Here is a 19,816-nt window from a genome sequence, read left to right on the forward strand (position 1 = left end):
GAAGAAGCTTCACCTCCTCCCTCATGGAGGTAATGGGTGACCTAGCTGAGTCAAGGAATAGACCTTGCTTGTCTTAACCCCTTCATGCACTAACTAGCAGTTACGCATAGTTAGGTTTGACTGCAATTTCCAACACCAAGCTCCTCAGACAGTACCTGACCTGGCCAACCCTCTGCCTCAGATACCTTTTTAAAACTTGAGATGCTAGTGATTGAACCTTCTAGAGGCAAAGAATTCAAGAACTATATCCCACTCCCAATGGCCTGGTTCAGTTTACATCCACATATATTTGACAGGTACAGCTGTCATTCTTTAATTGAGACACAAGCATATCTGCAAGACGGCTATCTAATAATCCTAATATTGAATGAGGCTGACCAAATGAACCTGCTATATAGTTCATTACACCCGCTCAATGCCTTTAAATGAGTAAAGTGCTCAGAGCAATTCGTCTAAACTGTGAACAGCTTTTACGGAAGCCTCATTAATGTATGGAAACTGTGAAGCTAATCAACTCTTAGAGCCATGTTTGGGGAATTTTACATTAACCAATTTGCTATACTGCAGGTACTGCTCAGGCAGGCTTTTCACACAGAGAGGTTTTTGCGGCCTTGCTAAAATTATAAAGCATCTGTCTTTGCCCCAGTCACCCTAGAGAAACATGAATATCTTTCTCCCCAAAGATATGCCACCAAAGTCATGATAAATAGGCTACCACTATCAACACAACAGTAATATATTGCTCTTGTCTCTCGCTAGATAGGAAGAAAGGGAAAACAAGTCGATGATATAAAATGGAAACCAGCAGATTTCAGGAGCGCTATTTCAGCGCTCCAGAAATAAGCAAAAGACAATATTTCTTGTTTCCATACTTAACTATCCTACAAAATATATGTAACAACACAACAGGGCATACAGTTGCTTGAACCAAAATAGGAACCAGATAGGAAGTTATTGTCAGGAGATGTTCTTAGATTCTACAGGCTTATTCAGGGTGCCACTTAGGGGCTTTGCTGTTCCCCTTGAGTTCGGCTTGCTAAAGGCATCAAAGAAATTGGGCTGTGGCCAGATACAAAATGGCTGGGATTGACTGAAAAAGCTTCTCCATCCCAGCTATATTCATCATCATTGGCTGTTTTATTTTCAACTACTTTCCTAATGGTCTCTAGCATACAGTTCATTTTCCTGCCCCCCCTTGCAACTTCCACACCATGAATTGACAATTTCATTGACCTCTCCAAAACAACCCCAAGATCTCTTTCTTGGTACACCACTGTCAGTTCAGACCCCATCAGTGTGCATGTGAGGCCAGGGCTTCCTTCATCACGTCACCCTTGATTGCATTTGTCATTTCAATGCCCATTCCCCCATTCTGACCATTGGCCATGGTGGTTGTGGCTGATGAGAGCTAGAGGGCCACAAGTTCCCCATCCCTGCTCAAGTTAAAAAGCACTTGACCCAATCCAGATCCTTGGGGACCGCAACCTTGTAGATCTCTCACTTGTGAGAACTATTCATTCACTCCTACTTTCTCTGTTTCGCGTTCTTTAACCAGCAACTGATCCAAAAGCAGGTCTATCTGCTGACTGCTAAGCTTCATCAGGAGCCTATTTGAAAGCTCAAGTACACAGTGTCTTCTGGGTCACCCCTATCTTCATGCTTATTAAAGCTCTCAAAGAACTCTAAAATAGACGGAGCTTTTAGACAGAGTGTACCTTGCCTTCAGTCAGAGCTCCGTTTGGATGACAACTAAATCTAAGCACAGTAAATTGACCGTAATTCATAATTCATCTAACAAGATCGTACAAGTAATTAGTGGAACAGACCTCTATTGAAAGTGCATTCCTGAACTTGGGCTTCAGTCTTGGTTAAAATCTTACCAGCTGACATGACTAAGAAAGCAGGGAGTTGTAACAACAACAACAAAATAGTTATGATGGGTGAATGCTAAATTGGTTGATAGAGATGTAGAGAACACATAAGACGATAGCCAGTGGCTTTTTTTTATTTTTGAAACAAAGGAACAAAGATTTTGAGCAAGTCTACAAAAGGGTTTATTCAGACTCTAGCACAATACTTTTTCGTGTGTGTGTGTGTGTGTGTGTGTGTGTGTGTGTAATGCAATCGAGCTATTTCTGTATGTTGTGTTGTGCAGAATGCAAACCTCTCTTTATTTTGGCACACTGCTGCTACAGTCTGCACGAAAACCATTGTCTTATTCAAAAGCTCCTTAATCCAAAATAAATGCTGATACTTCAGGTAACAATAGCTGGCAAAGAACAGTTTGTAAATCACAAGCGGAGCAAGTGTTTGCTTTGTACTGTGTACTGAATAGATACCAAAACCTGCCCTGTTCAGGTGCCTACTCCTCAAAGTGAACAAAAGCATTGATATGTTTAAGCAGGCCTAAATGGTTCCAGTTATCAAAATGATACATATGGAGAAAAGGGGACCATAATGAAAGAGGACACAATAGCAGTCCTAAAGAATGACCTAAACATCAAAGCTTCGTGAATGTGTGCAGTCACTGGCAGTCTGCTCACAGCAACCAGTCCCAGCAAGCGAATGCAATTACACCATAGAATCCAGACTTTCAAACACAAGATTGAAAAATGTATAGGTATTTATAACAGTGCAATTGCTGATCTTTTGTGAAGTCCAAATATTCTTTCTAGAGCCTTAAAAAGCCTTTATGACGTGGAATAAGGACAACTGGGTGGGCAGGTTGGGGGGAGAGTTCCCTGTTACTTGTGTCACACTGTGCATTAAAAATAGGTTCCCACTGAGGGGTTGTTCATCCCTTGGTATATACTTGGATCATTATTCAAATAACTGCTTAGGTAACCACCCAACAAAGGAACAAAAATGGTGACAATCCCCAAATATGCATCATGTTTCAATGTAACCTCAAAGTGTCCCACTCGTTGAATTACAAAAATGAAACAAAATCAGGGATGAGGGAGTCAGCAAGAGGAAAACTTGTGCTTTGTTCAGCGCAGCCAGCCCAGGGCACCCTGATGAAATCCATTTCAGTTTCTCTCTTTTCCAGTCTGAAGTCCACATTTCCACAATGCCACATCTGTTCATGTTTTTTTTTAAGTCCTTCTGAAAATTCATCAACATTTCTACGAATATTCTCTTCTATGCAATTTTTGCAAAGCATTTCTCCCTAATGCAACACATTTTTGCATGTTATTTCCACTAATATATTCATATTTTTAGCAGTTTGCCCTAGCATATGAATTGTTGTACACATCACTTGGTTGGAAAGGCGCATTGCAAAATTCAGGGGAATGCAAATTTTGAAAGTTTGTATTGTTTCAGAAAGTGCAGGTCTGGTAGGCTCGCCTTTAAATGTGAACTGCATCAAAGTTCTCCTTGATCCCTGCCCAGCAGTCATAAGGGGCAATATGTCAAGAGCTTGGAAGTGATTCAGGGCACCTCCAGACCATTTTTTATTTGGCATTCACCCTGATTTCCACCCTAACAAAGGTTAGACGATTCCTGATCTTTATCGAGCATTTGTTCTGATTTGTTTGGGGTGAGGTTTACACATCATGGCAAACCATAGTGAATGGATTTCCATGAATGTGCCAATCTCACCCACTTTGCTCCCTCTTTACTATGTGTGGGAGAAACAAACCACAATACCTGGTTGGATGTTATCTCAATATAGCTAAGGCTTGTTCTTGGCTTACTGATTGTGATTTGTATAAACTATGTTCTCTGGTTCAGGTGTTATGATAAGCCAGGAATTGTGGTTTGTTCATCTCACATATTAGTGGGCAATATCCGTGTGTTCATGGTAAATCATTCACTGTGGCATTCATCATCACATGCAAACTAGGCCACTGAGAGGTAAAGCCTGTTTCAGGCCCAGCAAAAAGCAAACCAACCACAGAAATATTCATGCATGAATGGGAAAAGGAGTTTGCACTACCATTTTTAAAGATACTAATTCTATTGTTGCTTTTAAACATCTGGCTTTACAACAAATTCTTTGGGGCTTTTTCAACTCTGCCCAATGATTCGAACATACACAGAAAGATGGTTACGCATACTATAGAGTACCAGTATATTTTGTGGCATTTTGTAGATTAGTGTTTTCTCAGGCTAAAAACCAATGCCTATAATTATGCAGCACACCTGTTGCTGTCGGTGCATTTCCATGGAAACCAGACACAAAGCCTTGGTATCTCGTGTTTAATTATATAGATGGAAACATATAGATATAAAAATCTCAAAATCTTTGTATATTATGTAAGATATTTAAGATTAAAAAATAACAAAGCAATCTTAAGTGGGGTGTGGGGATGGTAGATGACCCACTACTTTCTAAACCCTGGCTGGGACAGGAGGAATTTATTCTTCTCCCACTGAAGCCAATGCTAGTTGTATTAAACCTGTACAATGCTTGTTGTATTAAACTTAGCACAGTAAAAACAAAACTTTAACACAAAATAATAGAAGGGCTGTAGCTTTGCATGAATAAGATCCTGGGTTTAATCTGCAACATTCTCCAAGTAGGACTGGGAGTGTAAATCCTGGAGAGCAGCTGCCAGTCAGAGCAGACAGTGCAGAGCTAGATGGACCACTGACCTGACTTCCTATGTTTCTACTAAGAAAAGGACATTGACATCTGTGAACATTTGCAAACTGGTTGTAGTTTGGTTGCCCAACTCAGTTACAGAATTGCACATCTCAGGTAACTCTAAAGGTGTATGTAAAATGTTTTGGAAGCGTATTATAGAGAGCCATGTTTGACTGCTTACAGCAATCCATCTTCAGAGAAGCAATCTTGATGTCTTCAGAATAGAACAGCATTAGCATCAGGCAATCTGACATGAAGAAGAGCAGAAGCTATGAAATAAATAATCATGGCAGGTCCCCAAAGATATGGTTTAATGTTCTTCAACTCAACGAGTCTAGATTTAGATGTTTTGATAATCCTTTTCATGTAATTAGAATGTCCCCTCCACAGTTACAAATTATTCTTTTAAAAATCATTATTCTTTGTTTCCTAGAATTGTTTATTTATTTGTCTTCACTAGCTCATATAACAGGGAAATGTCTCATAACAGCACCTTCAAACTTTTCACACTTTGAACAGTCAAAGGTAATTCTGCTAGCAATCATATTAAGTAAAGCAAGTCAAAGCGTCTAGTTGTAGGTCTATTAAATACGTACATCATATAAGCAGTAAAGAAGGTCAGCTATCTGGTTTGTGGTCCAGCTTCAATACACCGTTGCGTCCAATTCCTTGCTTCACAAAGTGGGGCTGCTGTTGAATTGAATGGGGCCTAACCTGAGTACTACAGCATTGACTCTGGGAAACAGTTATGAGTCAGAGCCTTACAAGCATCAAATCAGAATCAATCCCACATTTAAATGGTTACATTCTCCCTCCTTGTGGGCCCTTCTTCAATTGCATCCAGCTATCACACCTTTAACATAATATTCCTTTACTCATCGGAAGGCATCTACAAGCAATCCATCATAAAGCCAGGCCAATACATTTTTCTGCCTGAGGCAAAGGAAAATATGGCACCCTCTCATTCAACATATAGAATCCAACTAGACTGCCAGGAGACTCTAAGTTCAACACTGGTGATATGACAGTGTCTTCCATCTGGAGACAAGAGGCCAGCTTAGGAGTAAATGCTTAGAAGTTGCAGCTCCACACCCCAGTCATTTCAGGAGGCTGCCTCATTCTGGTCCCATCTGCACTATACATTTCCCTGGGAAATGTAACAAACAACACTCAGCACCCTTAACAAATGGCAGTTCCCAGTATTCTTTGGGGGACGCCATAGCTGTTTAAACTGGTATAGTGTAGATGGGGACTCTGCCCAGTAGTAAGGCCAGAGCCATGGGGAATGGTAAGCAAAGAATGCTGAACATTAAACCAAAGGAAAATGCCAATTAAACCTTGGCCGAACTAAAAGAGCCACATTCAGATGGAGGATAAAATTAGCTATCTGCCAACACTCATCTAAATTGAGGAGGAGTCATAGCTGAATGTCAGAGCACATGCAGGAGGTTCCCTGTTCACTTAAAAGGGTCTCCAGTTTTAATAGTCTCTCCACCTAAAAGGATTGGGGAGTGGGTAATGGGAAATGGTTGCTTGGAAGCTATTGCCAGGCCGACTGAAAAATACAAAGCTAGCAGGACCAATAGTCTCACCAGGAATAAAGCAGTTTCATGTGTTCTAAACTGTTTTCTGTATGTAAAATGTCACATACATTTGTGATGAAAATATAGAAGTATTTGCCATGGAACATTTCATTCCTTACAATCCGCATGTAAAACCACGTCTTCTGCAAAGCAAGCCACTCAGTTGAGCCAACAGTGATGAATCACCAGATTTTTCAGTGGTGTTTCATTTTTACCACCAGAAGAGCAACATCAACAAAATCTGTGCAATTTTCAAAGTTTCAGCAAAATATCCCATTTCAGCAGACTACACCATCTTCAAATATAATTAAATGTGAGTCATTGCAGATCATGGCCTTGAAAGATGACCAAGCTGTGTGGAATCATTCGACTGCTTTTATGTGGGAAGTAGCAACCCCGTCCTGTTCAGCTGAAGGTGTGAACAGAGCCTACAGACATATAAGCTGCTTGTTTATGGGCTCTGCATGTGCAACTGATGGAAAACCCTGTTCATGTTTGTTTTTGTAGCTGGAAGGACAAGGGAGCAGCAACAAAACTCCCCTTACTCAAAGGAGGAGTTTTCCTAAATAAAAGTGCACCATGATCCTAAACGTGTTCATAAGTCACATTCAAATCAGTCAAGTTTCCTTCCATTTAAACATGCTTAGGAATCCAATGGAAACATTTAGAAAGCATAACCAGCCCAATATACATAGACTCATAAGGAAGGTTTCAGGAGATGTAAATTAGTAAACAGAGGACAAGAACGCAATCAGAGCACTCACTTCTGCATTGTGTGGGTGCAACCCTCAAACACTTTCATTGGCCCAAATCTGCCCACGCAACCCCAATTATTCTGTCTCCTTATTTTGGACCAGCATTCCTGTCAACCCCAGCATATGGCCTCCCAAGAGGAATCATTACCTTATCCTGTTCCTTCCATATGTTGCATTATGTATTTTAACTCTCACGCTCTTGCACATACAGAAGCCCCCTCTCAGAGTAAAACGGACCAAATTCAAATATCTCACCAGGGCAGAGCATATGGAGAATTAGGCCACCTGGCAATTAAAATGCGTGAGAAAAATTAAGGAGCACGACGCAAAAGACTATAGCAAAGAGCATTCACTGCTTTCTATTAGCGAATGGGTTAAGTGGAGAATCCTTACTTTTGGAAGAGAAGCTCTGGAGCCTGAACTCTGAGTGGTCATTGTCAGGACTGTGGTGATGCCCAAGGCAACTCTGGCTGGAGCAGCATCCATGTTGATCCAAAAAGAAACCCAGGACAAAATGACGATCAGCAGGCTAGGAATGTACATCTGGATTAAATAATATCCCATCTGACGCTCCAAATGAAACTTTACTTCAATGCATGTAAATTTTCCTAGAACATGAAATTGCTTTTATAAATCATTTTTGTACATTTTAATCTTCTTTTATTATGAGCATAAATTAACTGCCTTAGGCACAGGGAATTTTGAAATGTCTAATATTATTCATTCCTTCCTTCGCTAAGGACTTCAAAATACTGCACAAATTCTTGTGGCTGGCATCCTATGTTGGTGGAGCTGACCTCAAGGTGCTCACTTGACATTTTATATCACTTGAGGCAATTGACTGTAACACATTTCCCCCCCATGGGTGGTGGGGATACACAGTGTTTTTGCTGGATAGTCTATATATAGTTTTATTAATGTATAATGAGGGCTTTTGTAGTTTTATTCATGTTTTCAAATGGCAAACAATTTTTTATTCTTGAACAATCAGATATGAAAAACTTGAATTGGGGCATTTGGCCTGATGTTTTCTGCAATGGGAGTTGCTGTATCAAATAAACAAGCTCTTTTTAAAAACTGAACAGTGGATTATATATTTGACAATGGAAACTATCGAAGTCACCAATGCTTGTAATTAGTAACCTGACTTGGAACATAATACTTGGCTGCATTCCAAATTCAGCAATGCTTGGAGTGAACTAGTTCACCGAACTAGTCCAAAAATTTATGAACTACACCTGAAAGTAGTTTCCCCAATTGCAGGGTGTACAAAAACTGAATTAAAAATTAATTTTAGAGTAGAACTTTGAATGAGTTCTAGTTCTTCTTATTGTCTTCTCCCTATCCCAACCCCAACAGGAGACTTGGGCTCTTAGCTTTTTATTTTTTATTTTTAAAAAAGATATGTGAACCGAACATTTATAACGAAACTTAGAAAGCAAAATGTGACGGCATATTTCTAAGGCTTATTAGGCAGATACAGAGGCACTGCTGTAGTTAATGGTGCTTAGTCACTTAATCATTGTGGTTAAACAATCAGAAGGAAGGAATGTGAGGTAATTCAATTATCTTCTCAACTGAAGAGATTTGCTTTCTTCCAACAGGAACAGCTTTCAGATAGAAGTAGAGGTACAGGAACAAAGCACACGATGGCTTGTGCCATGTGACTGGCACAAATTAAACAGACTAAACGTGCTACTTCTGGGGTTTTTTCTTTTTGGGGGGCATTCGTGTTAAGCACACCCGTGTTACGTAGCGCGATCCGGAACGGATCTCGTGCATAACACGGGGTACCACTGTTGGAAGAAGACCCTCGTATATTAGATCAACCTTTTCCAGCCTGGTGCTCTTCAGATGTCTTGGACTCAACTCTAATTGTCTCTGGCCACTGGCCATGCTGGCTGGGGCTGATGGGAGTCATAGTCCAAAACCTGGGGGACACCAAGTTGGGGAAGGCTGTATAAAATGCATTACTCACCCTTCCACACCCAGCTTATATTTTACCCCTCCCACCCCTTTTCCTATCATCTGCAGAAGTTAACTGTTAAAACAGTAAGCAAATGCTCACCAGTATTGTAATGTTTTGTGCAATAGCCAAGTTCTTTTTCTTCTTTCAAAATAAACTGTGGCAGAGTTAAGCCTTCTGCTACCTGCACTGGACCATCACTCATCCACTCAAATATCAGGTCATTCATAGTGTAGCCAACTAAAATAAACAAATTATCTTTGATTAGATAATAACGGAGTAGCACAGTCTAAAGGCAAGAGAGACAAATTATGGCAGTAAAAGCGCTCTTGGTTTTCAGTGGGAAAACATCAATGGCAGATACACTAAATTAACTCTTAAACAGTGCTATACTTTTCTCACAAAGAGTGATATGATAACAATGACTGTACACCTGCAGTATAAATAAGGGAAATGCACAAAGATACCTATGATAAGACCATGTTTGAGGGAATATGTAATTCTAGCAGCCTTGTACCCTGTGTTGCTCTATAATTCTAAGAAACAAAAAAATCAGTGCAGTGGTTAAAATCAATGAAGTCTTGAAAGGTTTAGTCTACCACATTGATTCCAAATGGCATCCAATTGTATCCAAATATAGACAAAATCCTGCCCCTTGATCTCAGGAACCACCATGCAAAATTTGGTTACAATATTTTAAGAGGTGTCCAAGTGCACGGCGAACAAACAGCTTTCCAAAATATATACAGTGGGCCCACAACTTATGAGTAATTTATTTACACAATGGCAGCTTTGCACTAGTGGAAGGAAAAATAAGTAAGTAAGTAAATAAATAAATGTAGAGCCCAATGAATGGCAGGGGGGGGGTCTGGGATGGCCATCGTCTTCCATTGAGCATGCAGTTTTGGGAGGGATGCACATGGAGTAGGGAGGGAGGGAGGGGATACCTGCCTAGCCAGCCAGATCAACTGAATCAACCCTAGTGATCAATGGGGTGACAAATGTCACAGCCAGATCACCTTCACATCCAATTCTTCACTCATCCCCTCCTCTCCAGCCTCTGTTTCTGCCGCTGATTCTGGACTGCTCTCTGCCACAGCCTCTTCCTGCTCACTAAGCCCTGTTACCTCTTCAGCTTCCGACACCCCCTCCACCCAGTCTGTTCCCTCTTCCCCCTTTGACCACTTGTTGTGATCCCACCACCCACCCCCTTCTTCCCTTGTGGGTTCCTTTGGGGGGGGTTCCCAGCTCGTGTCTCCCACCACTTCTCTACATCCATACATGGCAGTAGGCTTCTGTGTTCCATCTTGTGTTCCATCTTGTCCTTTGCTTCAGAAAGCAAAATGTCTTTCGCACCCAAACAAAGTTGACCTTACGTATGCATAGCATGTGCTCTGACACCGAGAAATAACTGAACCCTGAAAAGGCACCTATGTGAACAGAGAGCAAACAAATGTGTCCAGAGGTGAGGACAAATATCTCAGCAGAGTTTGGAACACTCACCATTTGGGGAGAGGGGAAGGGAAAACCTCCCAAGGTCAGGAGCTAGAGTATCAGGCTCTGTGGTCTGAAATTACCCTTAGTGCTTAGGCTATCTAACAAGCATCATTAAAATGTGAGAGGGACCGTTTAAACCTGGTTAGATGGAAACAGCAGCAGTTATTGCAGAGTTCTGTGTCAGCAGAAAAGGTGCGCCAGCAGCATAGCGTAAGAGAACATGAGGTTGTAGCAGCATAAAAGTGACATTAAATGCTGACATTTCAAGCAGTGAAACCATACAAGGACACACACACACATATGGCATCTGATTACTTACAGCTCTCTAGCTGCATCGTACATGTTTGTACATCCATTGGAAAGTTCTTCAGGTCCATGGGACACGATAAGGTTAATGTTAGCCTAAAGGAGCGCAAAAGAGATTTAATTATGTTTAGTAAGCATGGAATTATAAACAAAAATGGGATTCTTTTAAATGAGCCATTGTTACATGAAAAAGATCAAAGCCTGTATCCGTCTATTAGTTCTGATGGTGAAATGAGGTCAGTATGCCAGATGTTGCTTATCTTAAGGGCTGCTCTTTCACAGACAAGTCCCTCTGAACTCCAAAAAATAGTTGTCTGCTTCCAATGTACCCATATATATATATATATATATATATATATATATATATATATATATATAATGACCTGGCAAAATGAATTAAAAGTTGCCTTTTTTCTGTTGCAAATTAACTATATGCCTCTCCTTGTAAATGGCATGCTAGAGCGGATTTATATGGAAATCAATCCTATGAGTGCCATTCGCATTTTCTCAACCTCTTTTAAAAACACGCGCACATTACAGTCAAGAAACCTCTATTAAGAGTTGGTCAAGAAAGAGGCACGCTATTACAAATAGAATTGTTAGTATCACACTGAGTGGAAGGGGAGTAGTCAAATCAAATCTAAATTTGAGTCCAAATCTGGGCTGCACCTTTTTTTAAAAAAAATATTATTCTTTGCCATACCAGGACAGGGATTTTCAAACTGTTCAGTTTAACAAATCACTAGGAAAAAACAGATGTAGTGTTATACTTCAGTGATCAGAAAGTCAAAGCTTTCCAGGAATGTATGAGGGTCTTTAAAAAATTTTTTAATGGGGATCAAGCTTGGTTACTGTAATGTCCCTAGAGTCAGATTCCTGGTCTTCAGTGAGGAGGTCAAGGGCATTGAAACAGAAGGGGGAAACCCTAGAAGTACATCCACCCAATGAGCCATTGGGTTGTCTGTGCCCCAACCTATGGATGTGGTGTTGCTGTTCTCAGACTCAGAGGACCCCATCATCACAAGTCTCCTGTGCTCTGTGATGTCGTGTTAGAGCCCTTTAACTGAAAGGCACCCTCTAGTGAGGGCAGGGTGATCAGCAGGGATGCATATGCTGCTGCTAGATAGGCTCAGTCTCAGTTTGATGCTCAGTATGACACAACATCCGAGCCCTGCCCTACGTCCATTCGGATCCTGGCCCTGCAGTAGGTCATGCGTGCCTGAGGTCAGTGCCCATCTCAGAACAGTTATTTGGAAGGGAGTCCCACAATGTTTAGTGCGGCTTACTCAGACAAATTGGCAGACTTATGCATACTTACTTGAGACTATGCCCCACTATACGCAGTGGGATTTACTTCTGAGTAAACATGCAGAGGATTACACTGCACAACCAGTAAAATAATTGAAAATCCACACAAACCAAATGCTGGGGGTGGTGGGAGTTTACAGATTATTGTACAGAAATAATAATTCACTTAAATGGTGGGGGAAAGTGCATACCATGTTCCTCTGTTTGCATGTCTTAGAGTTCAGTTTGTCTATGGAACAGCAGATGAGCTCATCATGGCAAAGGCTAGCTATTTTTTAATATTAAGAGTTGGTGTGGAATATACAGTGAACCTTTCTTACATGTTAGACATTTCTATTGCATGTAATAGATGTGCCATTTGTGTTACATACATTTTATTTGTGAGGGAGATTGCACTAAAATGAAATATTGTTGAAGGTAAAAAAGAATTTTTCTGACATGCTTTATGAGTAATGGCCACCCAACCTGGAAGAGATCTTGACTTAGTTTTTCTCATGGTTTTGTAGCATAGGTCAAAAGCAAAATATCCTTTAGTCAGGTTTGCATTGACAAACTGAACTAAAAAAACAGGGATATTCCACTGTGAGATGGATATCTTTCCTTAGGCAGATATTTATTCAACAGATGAGAGACAGCTCTCCTCATGGGGAGAGCCCTTTGCTAGGCTATCCCTTCTCAGTGAAACACATGGGAGAAAGTTCAGCAATCTCTAAGGAATGAGTACTTGTCTGAAACATGAATCCACTCAGTCCAATTCAGTGCTTGACAAAACATCCACACATTTATAATGATGTTGGATGGGCAATAATATTCAGGATCATTTGCAAATCCACTTATCTGTGGATTTTCCTCCTTATTGCAGCTTATTTTGTAACACCTGACTTCCTAACATAAAAAGCTTGCTCTGCTAAAAGAGGATCCTTCCAGATGCTGCATATTTCAATAAAAGTAATAATTGCCCTCCAAATAAATGGTGCCGCAGCTAAAAAGAACAGAGAAAAAGAAAGAAGAAGTGTGCATGCCACGAAAGCTCATACCAAGAACAAACTTAGTTGGTCTCTAAGGTGCTACTGGAAGGATTTTTTTTAAGAGAAAAAGAAAGTGCAAGTGAATCTATGGGCACTTGCAGACTGTCTCTATGTTTGGGTAGAATTCAATCACTTATGGACAAATTCAGGTTGCACAATTATAGTTGAACTGGAAGGTCTTGTGCAACAAACCTGGTTCCCTAAAACATAGTTTCTTTATTTTGCAATAAAGAAAGTCATAGGGAAATGCATTGGAAAGTGTGGGATAATACTGGCTTTGACACAATGTCATCTGAGCTCAGTGCAAACAAATCAGAATGAATCCTCAATAAACAGGTCTTCCGGAAGTACCCCTTTGGGTTCAGTTTGATGTCTTGTGGGTGGTTTTCTGCCCATGAGATTGAATAAGATCTTCAGAAATGAATTAAATAATGATTATAAGATATTTGCTAGTATACTCTGTGTGGAAAACAGAAAAACCAGGCTGAGAAGCACTTTAAAGCCTAGCCAGAAAGGAGGTAACACAGAGCCCTTTAGTTTACAAAAATAAGTGAAAAATAGTAATGTCTAAATAAAATTAAACCATTTAACGCACTAAAATGCAACACAGAGAGAACTAGCACGTTGTCAAGCACAAAACAGCCCACTAGCTATTAAAAGAGAAATGGTAACACCTTTAGATTGAATGTATTTTTCTTTGCAAGATAACATGTTCAGCAGCCAAGACAGTGGGCTGTTTGGATAGCAACCACAACTCTCCCTCTTCACTTGCCTCAACACATTTTCTTCCCATCTGTCTGGAACAGTTTTCAGATTTGTGTCTCCTATAGGCAACTGGACTGCAGGTAGATGAGACCTGCCATTAGATGATGGCTGCCTCTTTTTCTTGCTGTTGCAGCCCATGGGGAAGGGATGTAGCTCAGTGGTAGACCACTTACTGTGTATGCAGAGGACCCCAGGTTTGATCTCCAACTAGGAGTTGGCCTGGGAGAAACCCCCTGCCTGATATCCCAGAAAAGCTCAATGCCAGCGAGTGTAGACAGCACTGAGCTTGATGGACTGAGTTCGAGTCATTCCTATTCTCCTAGAGCAGCCTTCACCAACCTTGTATCACCTAGATTGTAGTTCTCATCAGCTCTAAGCATTGGCCATGCTATCTGGAGCAACAGGCAGAAGTTCTCTTGTTTAAAGCTCAATATATTTACATATCATCATCATAATTATATATATATTTATACCCCACTCTTTCTCCTGACTCAAGGTGGCAAGAGACATTGAAACAGTGCTGAGTTCAATGGAGTTTTCTTTCAGGGGGGGAAATGTTTCCAAATTCCAACATGCTCACCATCAGAGCACACTTATGTTATGACTTGTCATTGAATCCTGGTAAATTGAGCATTATGCTACAGTATTTACTGCTTCTCTTTGCAGAGATAGGCATGGATCAGCACAGCTGCCTCCCATGGGCACTCATTGGGAGTGTGATTATGGAGCTGTTATGAAAAGCTCCTTTATCATTTACTGGTTTATACACTTTATTCCTAACATATAGAAAATAAAAGTTCACTTTTATTTAATTAATGCAGGAATGCCATCTCCCCAGTGCAACAGAGTACTTTATAAACTTAGAAACAAATTCAACAGTCACCCTATTATTACACAGAGACTCATTTGAACAAGATTGCACTTGATGCCTCATAAATATTGATGTTTCTGAGAATGTTCCCTCAAACACAGAGCAATGTTCATACAGCTTCACTTCACTTTGCATAGCACATAATGGAGCAGTGGTGAAAACAGAAAGCAGGGCTCTTTTCTTTTTAAAAGTGTAATAAAATATGCTGTAATGAGTCACTGCTTGTTGATGGGGTATGTCAAGGAATGTAGCATCTGTCTGTCTATCTATCTATCTATCATCATCTATCTCTATCATCTATCATCTATGTATCTCTCTATATCATCTCTCTCTCTCTGTGTGTCATCTATCCAGCTATCATCTATCTATCTATCTATCTATCTATCTATCTATCTATCTATCTATCTATCTATCATCCCTTCAGAAAACCCATGAAATTAAATTCAAATATGGTTGTGGTTACTAGTTAAAACTAATGTAAGGTGTTTCTGCTTTAAGGTTTTACATTTTGATTTTGTTTTATTGCCTTCATGCATCTCAGGATAAACACTGGGCATTTGCCTTCTCTTTATAATAGCCAGCAATTTCAAAACTGAAAGTGCAAACAATATATCTATGTTCAAGGAAATGTGGATCACACTTCTGAGTTTTATGCTACATGTATGCAACCTTTTCCAGCACCAAAATGGCTGGGAATCTCTTGCCTATTCAGAAGGTCAATTTGTGAATTGGACCTCTATGCTCAGCCACATGCTTCCTTTCAACAGACCATTGCTGCCATGCCAGTTCCAGCTCTTCCACCATACAAAACTTACAGACTTGTAATATGTAGTATGGTGTCTGTCACTCTGATGGGTGGAACCAGTTCGATACATTATGCTGCCTGAGGCAAAGGATAAGAAGCCAGCAATAGGATATCATCATCCACTGCACCTTAGGCAGCAGGCTGGTTTAAGGAGTCCGGGACAGCTCATTTGCAGGCAAAACTCTGCCATCTAACAGAGGAAAGCAGCTTGGGGGCTGCCACTATTTCCCACCAAAATTTACTCTCTCACTCCATCTAATGGTAGAGCCAGTGCTGATGATGGGAAGACTATGTCTGTGAGTAGAGGGAAGGGTGGTAGAGAACAAATAAGCCTCAAGGGTGCAGCATGTCTGCATTATCTGTATTAATGTAGTAATCGGGCCATTATGGAATTAAATTCAGAACCTCTTATATTATGAGTTGGAACATGGCTGCACCTTCAAACTCTTTTGTCACTTCCTTTCAGTTTCTGTCTGGCATTATTCTAGCAACAAACCGTTTATAAGTGAGTAGGAGTTTTATTTATATAAAAAAATGTGTTATGATACAACCCTCTATAAAAATGAAAGCCATAGCAGCACCCTTCAAGCCAAATGCTGGTTTGACAATGAATCTTATTTACACATCAGTGGAAGACCAAGGTCCTGTAAATAACTGGAGAATAAGGGAACAGCCTCCAGTTATCTCACCTAATGTGGGGATTGGGAAGGATGCTTTCCTTTTACAGTGCCCTAAACACTGGTGCTACTTTGCAGCCTGAGAACAAGTTAATTCACGTGTTTTGCCTTAGTGCTCAAGAGATTCTGCTGCCTGAGGCAAAGGTCAAAACACACATGCACACACATACTGATGGCAATAGAAGTGGCCCTTGAATCTGACTTCAGCACTAGCTATGGGACAGCGTCTTCCACTGCACTTCAGACAGAAAACAAGCTTGCAGGGCTAGCCTGGCCAACTTTCATCTCACATAGTTCAACACTCTTTTTGCCTCTCCTTCCCTACACTTTGTTGGTTAAATAAATAACTCTCTTTTGCATGTCCCCATAAGAATCTACCATTAGCATCTCTCTGTAGCTGTCTAAAATATTTTCTGATTTTCTGTTTGTCATTATCTTCATGGAAGTCTGGTACCGAGGAATCCACACAATGTCATTAAAAAAGAAATATCCTAAGTATGAAGCAGAGCTATGCTATTACTGCTCCCAAAAACAGAAATAATTTGCTTCGGTTTGTTTAAGTCTCATGGCACTTATTTACAAATCAGACTAATGGGAACATTTGTTGTTGCATTTTAAATCTACCATTGGTGCTGTGCTGCCAAAAGGAATATTTTGCATAGCACATGGATCACCAGAAGTTACTACCAGTTCATGCCAGATGCAAACCATTGCCGGTTAGACTTTTATGTACACAGATGTGTACTTTGGCCTGTATCCAGTAAGCATTCTCCAAAAAGCCTATTAATACTGATTTCCATAAGAAACTGTCTGCCAATTTTTATTTTTTTAAAAAATCTTTCCAGCCAAGAATAGTGCTCTCTACATACAAAATTATATATGGGCTCTGCCAACATATCTCCTATTTTTAATTAAATATAGCATGCTCATTTTTTGATAGAGACGAAGCCACCAAGTGAGGAAGGATTTAAAGCAAAGGCATTTTGAGTTTCAAAAGAAAAGCTGTTACTTTCAGGATATTTAAATCAATTTCTGCTGCTTTGCAACATGAAGTGTGACTTCAAAATGTTGCAGGCAAAATTCCGGTTCTTTGATGGAATGCTCCAGTTCTGCAATGCACAGTCAGTTTTCTGGGATCTCTGCATATAAACCTAGCAATGTTGCAGGATCCATATGGGAGTCAGTTATCAAAAGTAGTTATCCCTGCTCGCATGTGCTTTTCATCTTTTCCTATTGATTACTGTTTAAAGTAGCAGTTGGAGCCAAAAGGTTGGTCAGGCAAATGTCCTGCAATGCTCCAGTGCTGAGTTTGGCACGGTACTCTTCACAACAACAGGGCCAGCAGGAGGGTCAATGCTCAACAGATGGGGCCGAACTGACCTCTGGTTGTGGGCGGGACTTATATTCTACATCCTGACCTAAGGCACTATTTCTGCCATCGTATAGGCCTAATGGGATATACTTGTCACCAGAGGGCTCTGCAATAAGAGCTCTATGAGCTTTTGGTTGGGAGTTGGGGGAGCCAAATCAAGTGCTAGGCTGACTAGCCCCTGTCATAGGCAGGAACTTGGCTATCACCCTGTGGCACCTGTCCTACCACCTCAAGTGAGAGTGGGTGAGCGCTGTGATGATAAAAAGATATGATGGCAAGGGGTGGTGCTGGTTTTTATATATACATGCTCCACCCCCAATGACTTGTGTGAAGATGCTATGTGCATCCGAGTACTAGCAACACTGTCTGACTTTTGTGATCCTAGACTTGATGGCCAGCAGCTGAATGTGTGAACACACTGTACAAAAAGTTGTGTTCAATAGAGTGAAAGTTCTAGCTAAGGTGTTTGACGCATTTGCACATGCAAGTCATCACTTGATGTTACAGTCATCAAGTGACGAACTTGCATGTGTGAATTGGCCCCAGGTACTCAGTAATCAAGTGTACAAAAAGGATATGATGCACACGCACGTGTGAACCATCCCTGTGACATCTAGCAAAAGCGCTTTAACTCTGTTGAGGCAGGCTCCATCAATTAGCATTTTCTGTATTTTCTTATTCTTTGAGCCCACTTTCATTATTCCGGGAGGCTATTTCAAGCCTCAGTGGAATGCTTTACATTTTTAAAAAGTCATTCCAAAGAACAAGGAATTTCATACAATTTTGCCTGAGGATAATTGAATCATTTTTCTTGTGCTGGGCTTAGAAAAATGAAATCGAAAAAGGAACCTTCCCCTGAGAAGGCAAGATTCTGTGTTGCCTTCTAAAAAGGGGGGGGGGCAACCTGTCAATGTCATCAGGGCACAGCCAATATCACTGTACAACAGGAGAGAGGAATATACACAAAATACTTGGCTGTATGCAGAGCAAAGAACGACTTTTAGTCATGATAATGACCTCTGCCCTCTCACTTTGCTAATCTCTTCCATGATAAAGCAGTGTTACACGGGAAGTCAAAATCCTCTTAAATTCTAACATTAGATTATAGAACAACATTAAATTCATCAAACTGAAGCTCTCACTCTCGCTCTCTTTGTTGCACACACACACACACACACACACACACAGAGAGAGAGAGAGAGAGAGAGAGAGAGAGAGAGAGAGATGAACAGACCCATATACGTTGCAGATCTGAGATATTCTCTGGAGTTCTGAATATTGTGTGTTACAGAGCACAAAGACATTCCCTGAGATGAGGAAGCACTGTGCAAGAGCAATAGTTTTGATGAGGCTGACAAACAGGAATGTTCTGCTGAATTGTGCCCACTGTAATCATCCCAGTTTGCACCAACTAAAGATTTAGCACCCAACTTTCTAGAAAATATACTGAAGCTAATTTCATGTGAGACCTTTATGAGTTTGGTTTCTTGCAAAGTAGAAGAGTATGAAGGGATCCTAGATTTTTGTTAATAAAACCCTTTGGTTCTTTACCGTTTCTTCCAACCATGTATTTGAACAAGAACACAGAATCATAGAGTTGGAGGGGGGCTTGTCAGCCATATAATTCAACACAGGAAATCCAGAACTGGATCATTCCTGCCTCTGCCTGGAGGTCTCCAGCAAGGGAAAGCAGGCCATCCTTCTAGGAAACTGGTTCCATTTTCAAACTGCTCTTTCTGTCAGTAAGTTATTCCTAATGTTCAACCAAAATCTGTCCTCCTACAATAGAAGGTCATTAGATCTGTTTTTGGCCTTTGTGGCAGAGAGCATTCTTTTTTTTTTTGCCCTTCCAAACAACAGCCCTTCAGGTATTTGAAGAAGGCAGTCAGGCCACTCCTCAGTATTCTCTTCTCCAGGCTATACATCCTCAGTTCCTTAAATCCTTTAATCACAAGACTTGCTTTTCATGCCTCAGACCAATATAGCCCTTCTCTGAGCCCATTCCAAGTTGTCAAAATCCTTCCTAAAGCATGGGGCTCAGAAGTGGATGCTTTACTTCATGTGAGGTCTGACTTATTTAACCCCAGTCGAACTAACAGGACAATTGCGTTTCATGGCTTGGAAACTAGGACTCTTATTAATATTGGCCCTTTGTGCAGCTGCATCACACGGCTGACCTATGTCAGCTTGTGATCAACTACAATCCCAAAATCCCAAGATCCCTTTTATATGTACTACTGCCAAACCACATGTTCCCCATCCTCTTCTGTGTGTTTGATTTGTTTGTCTCAA

General features: G+C 40.7%; 1 protein-coding gene across 7 annotated transcripts in view; it reads right to left on the reverse strand.

Annotated features, from left to right (window-relative positions):
• GLRA2 (glycine receptor alpha 2) overlaps positions 1-19,816 on the reverse strand; it is a 120,952-nt gene that overhangs the window by 51,093 nt on the left and 50,043 nt on the right. For 4 of the 7 annotated variants that reach the window (XM_033147384.1, XM_033147383.1, XM_033147386.1 and 1 more), the window contains 3 exons: positions 10,712-10,794; positions 8,998-9,135; positions 7,323-7,537 (listed from right to left, as the gene is read on the reverse strand). In XM_033147384.1, coding sequence (XP_033003275.1) covers positions 7,323-7,537; positions 8,998-9,135; positions 10,712-10,794 — 436 coding nt within the window. Of the gene's footprint in view, positions 1-7,320; positions 7,538-8,997; positions 9,136-10,711; positions 10,795-19,816 lie in introns of all 7 variants that reach the window. The other 3 variants (XM_033147388.1, XM_033147389.1, XM_033147387.1) reach the window with 2 other exon arrangements.

This window comes from Lacerta agilis, chromosome 4 (genome assembly GCF_009819535.1).
Source record: "Lacerta agilis isolate rLacAgi1 chromosome 4, rLacAgi1.pri, whole genome shotgun sequence".
NCBI lineage: Eukaryota > Metazoa > Chordata > Lepidosauria > Squamata > Lacertidae > Lacerta > Lacerta agilis.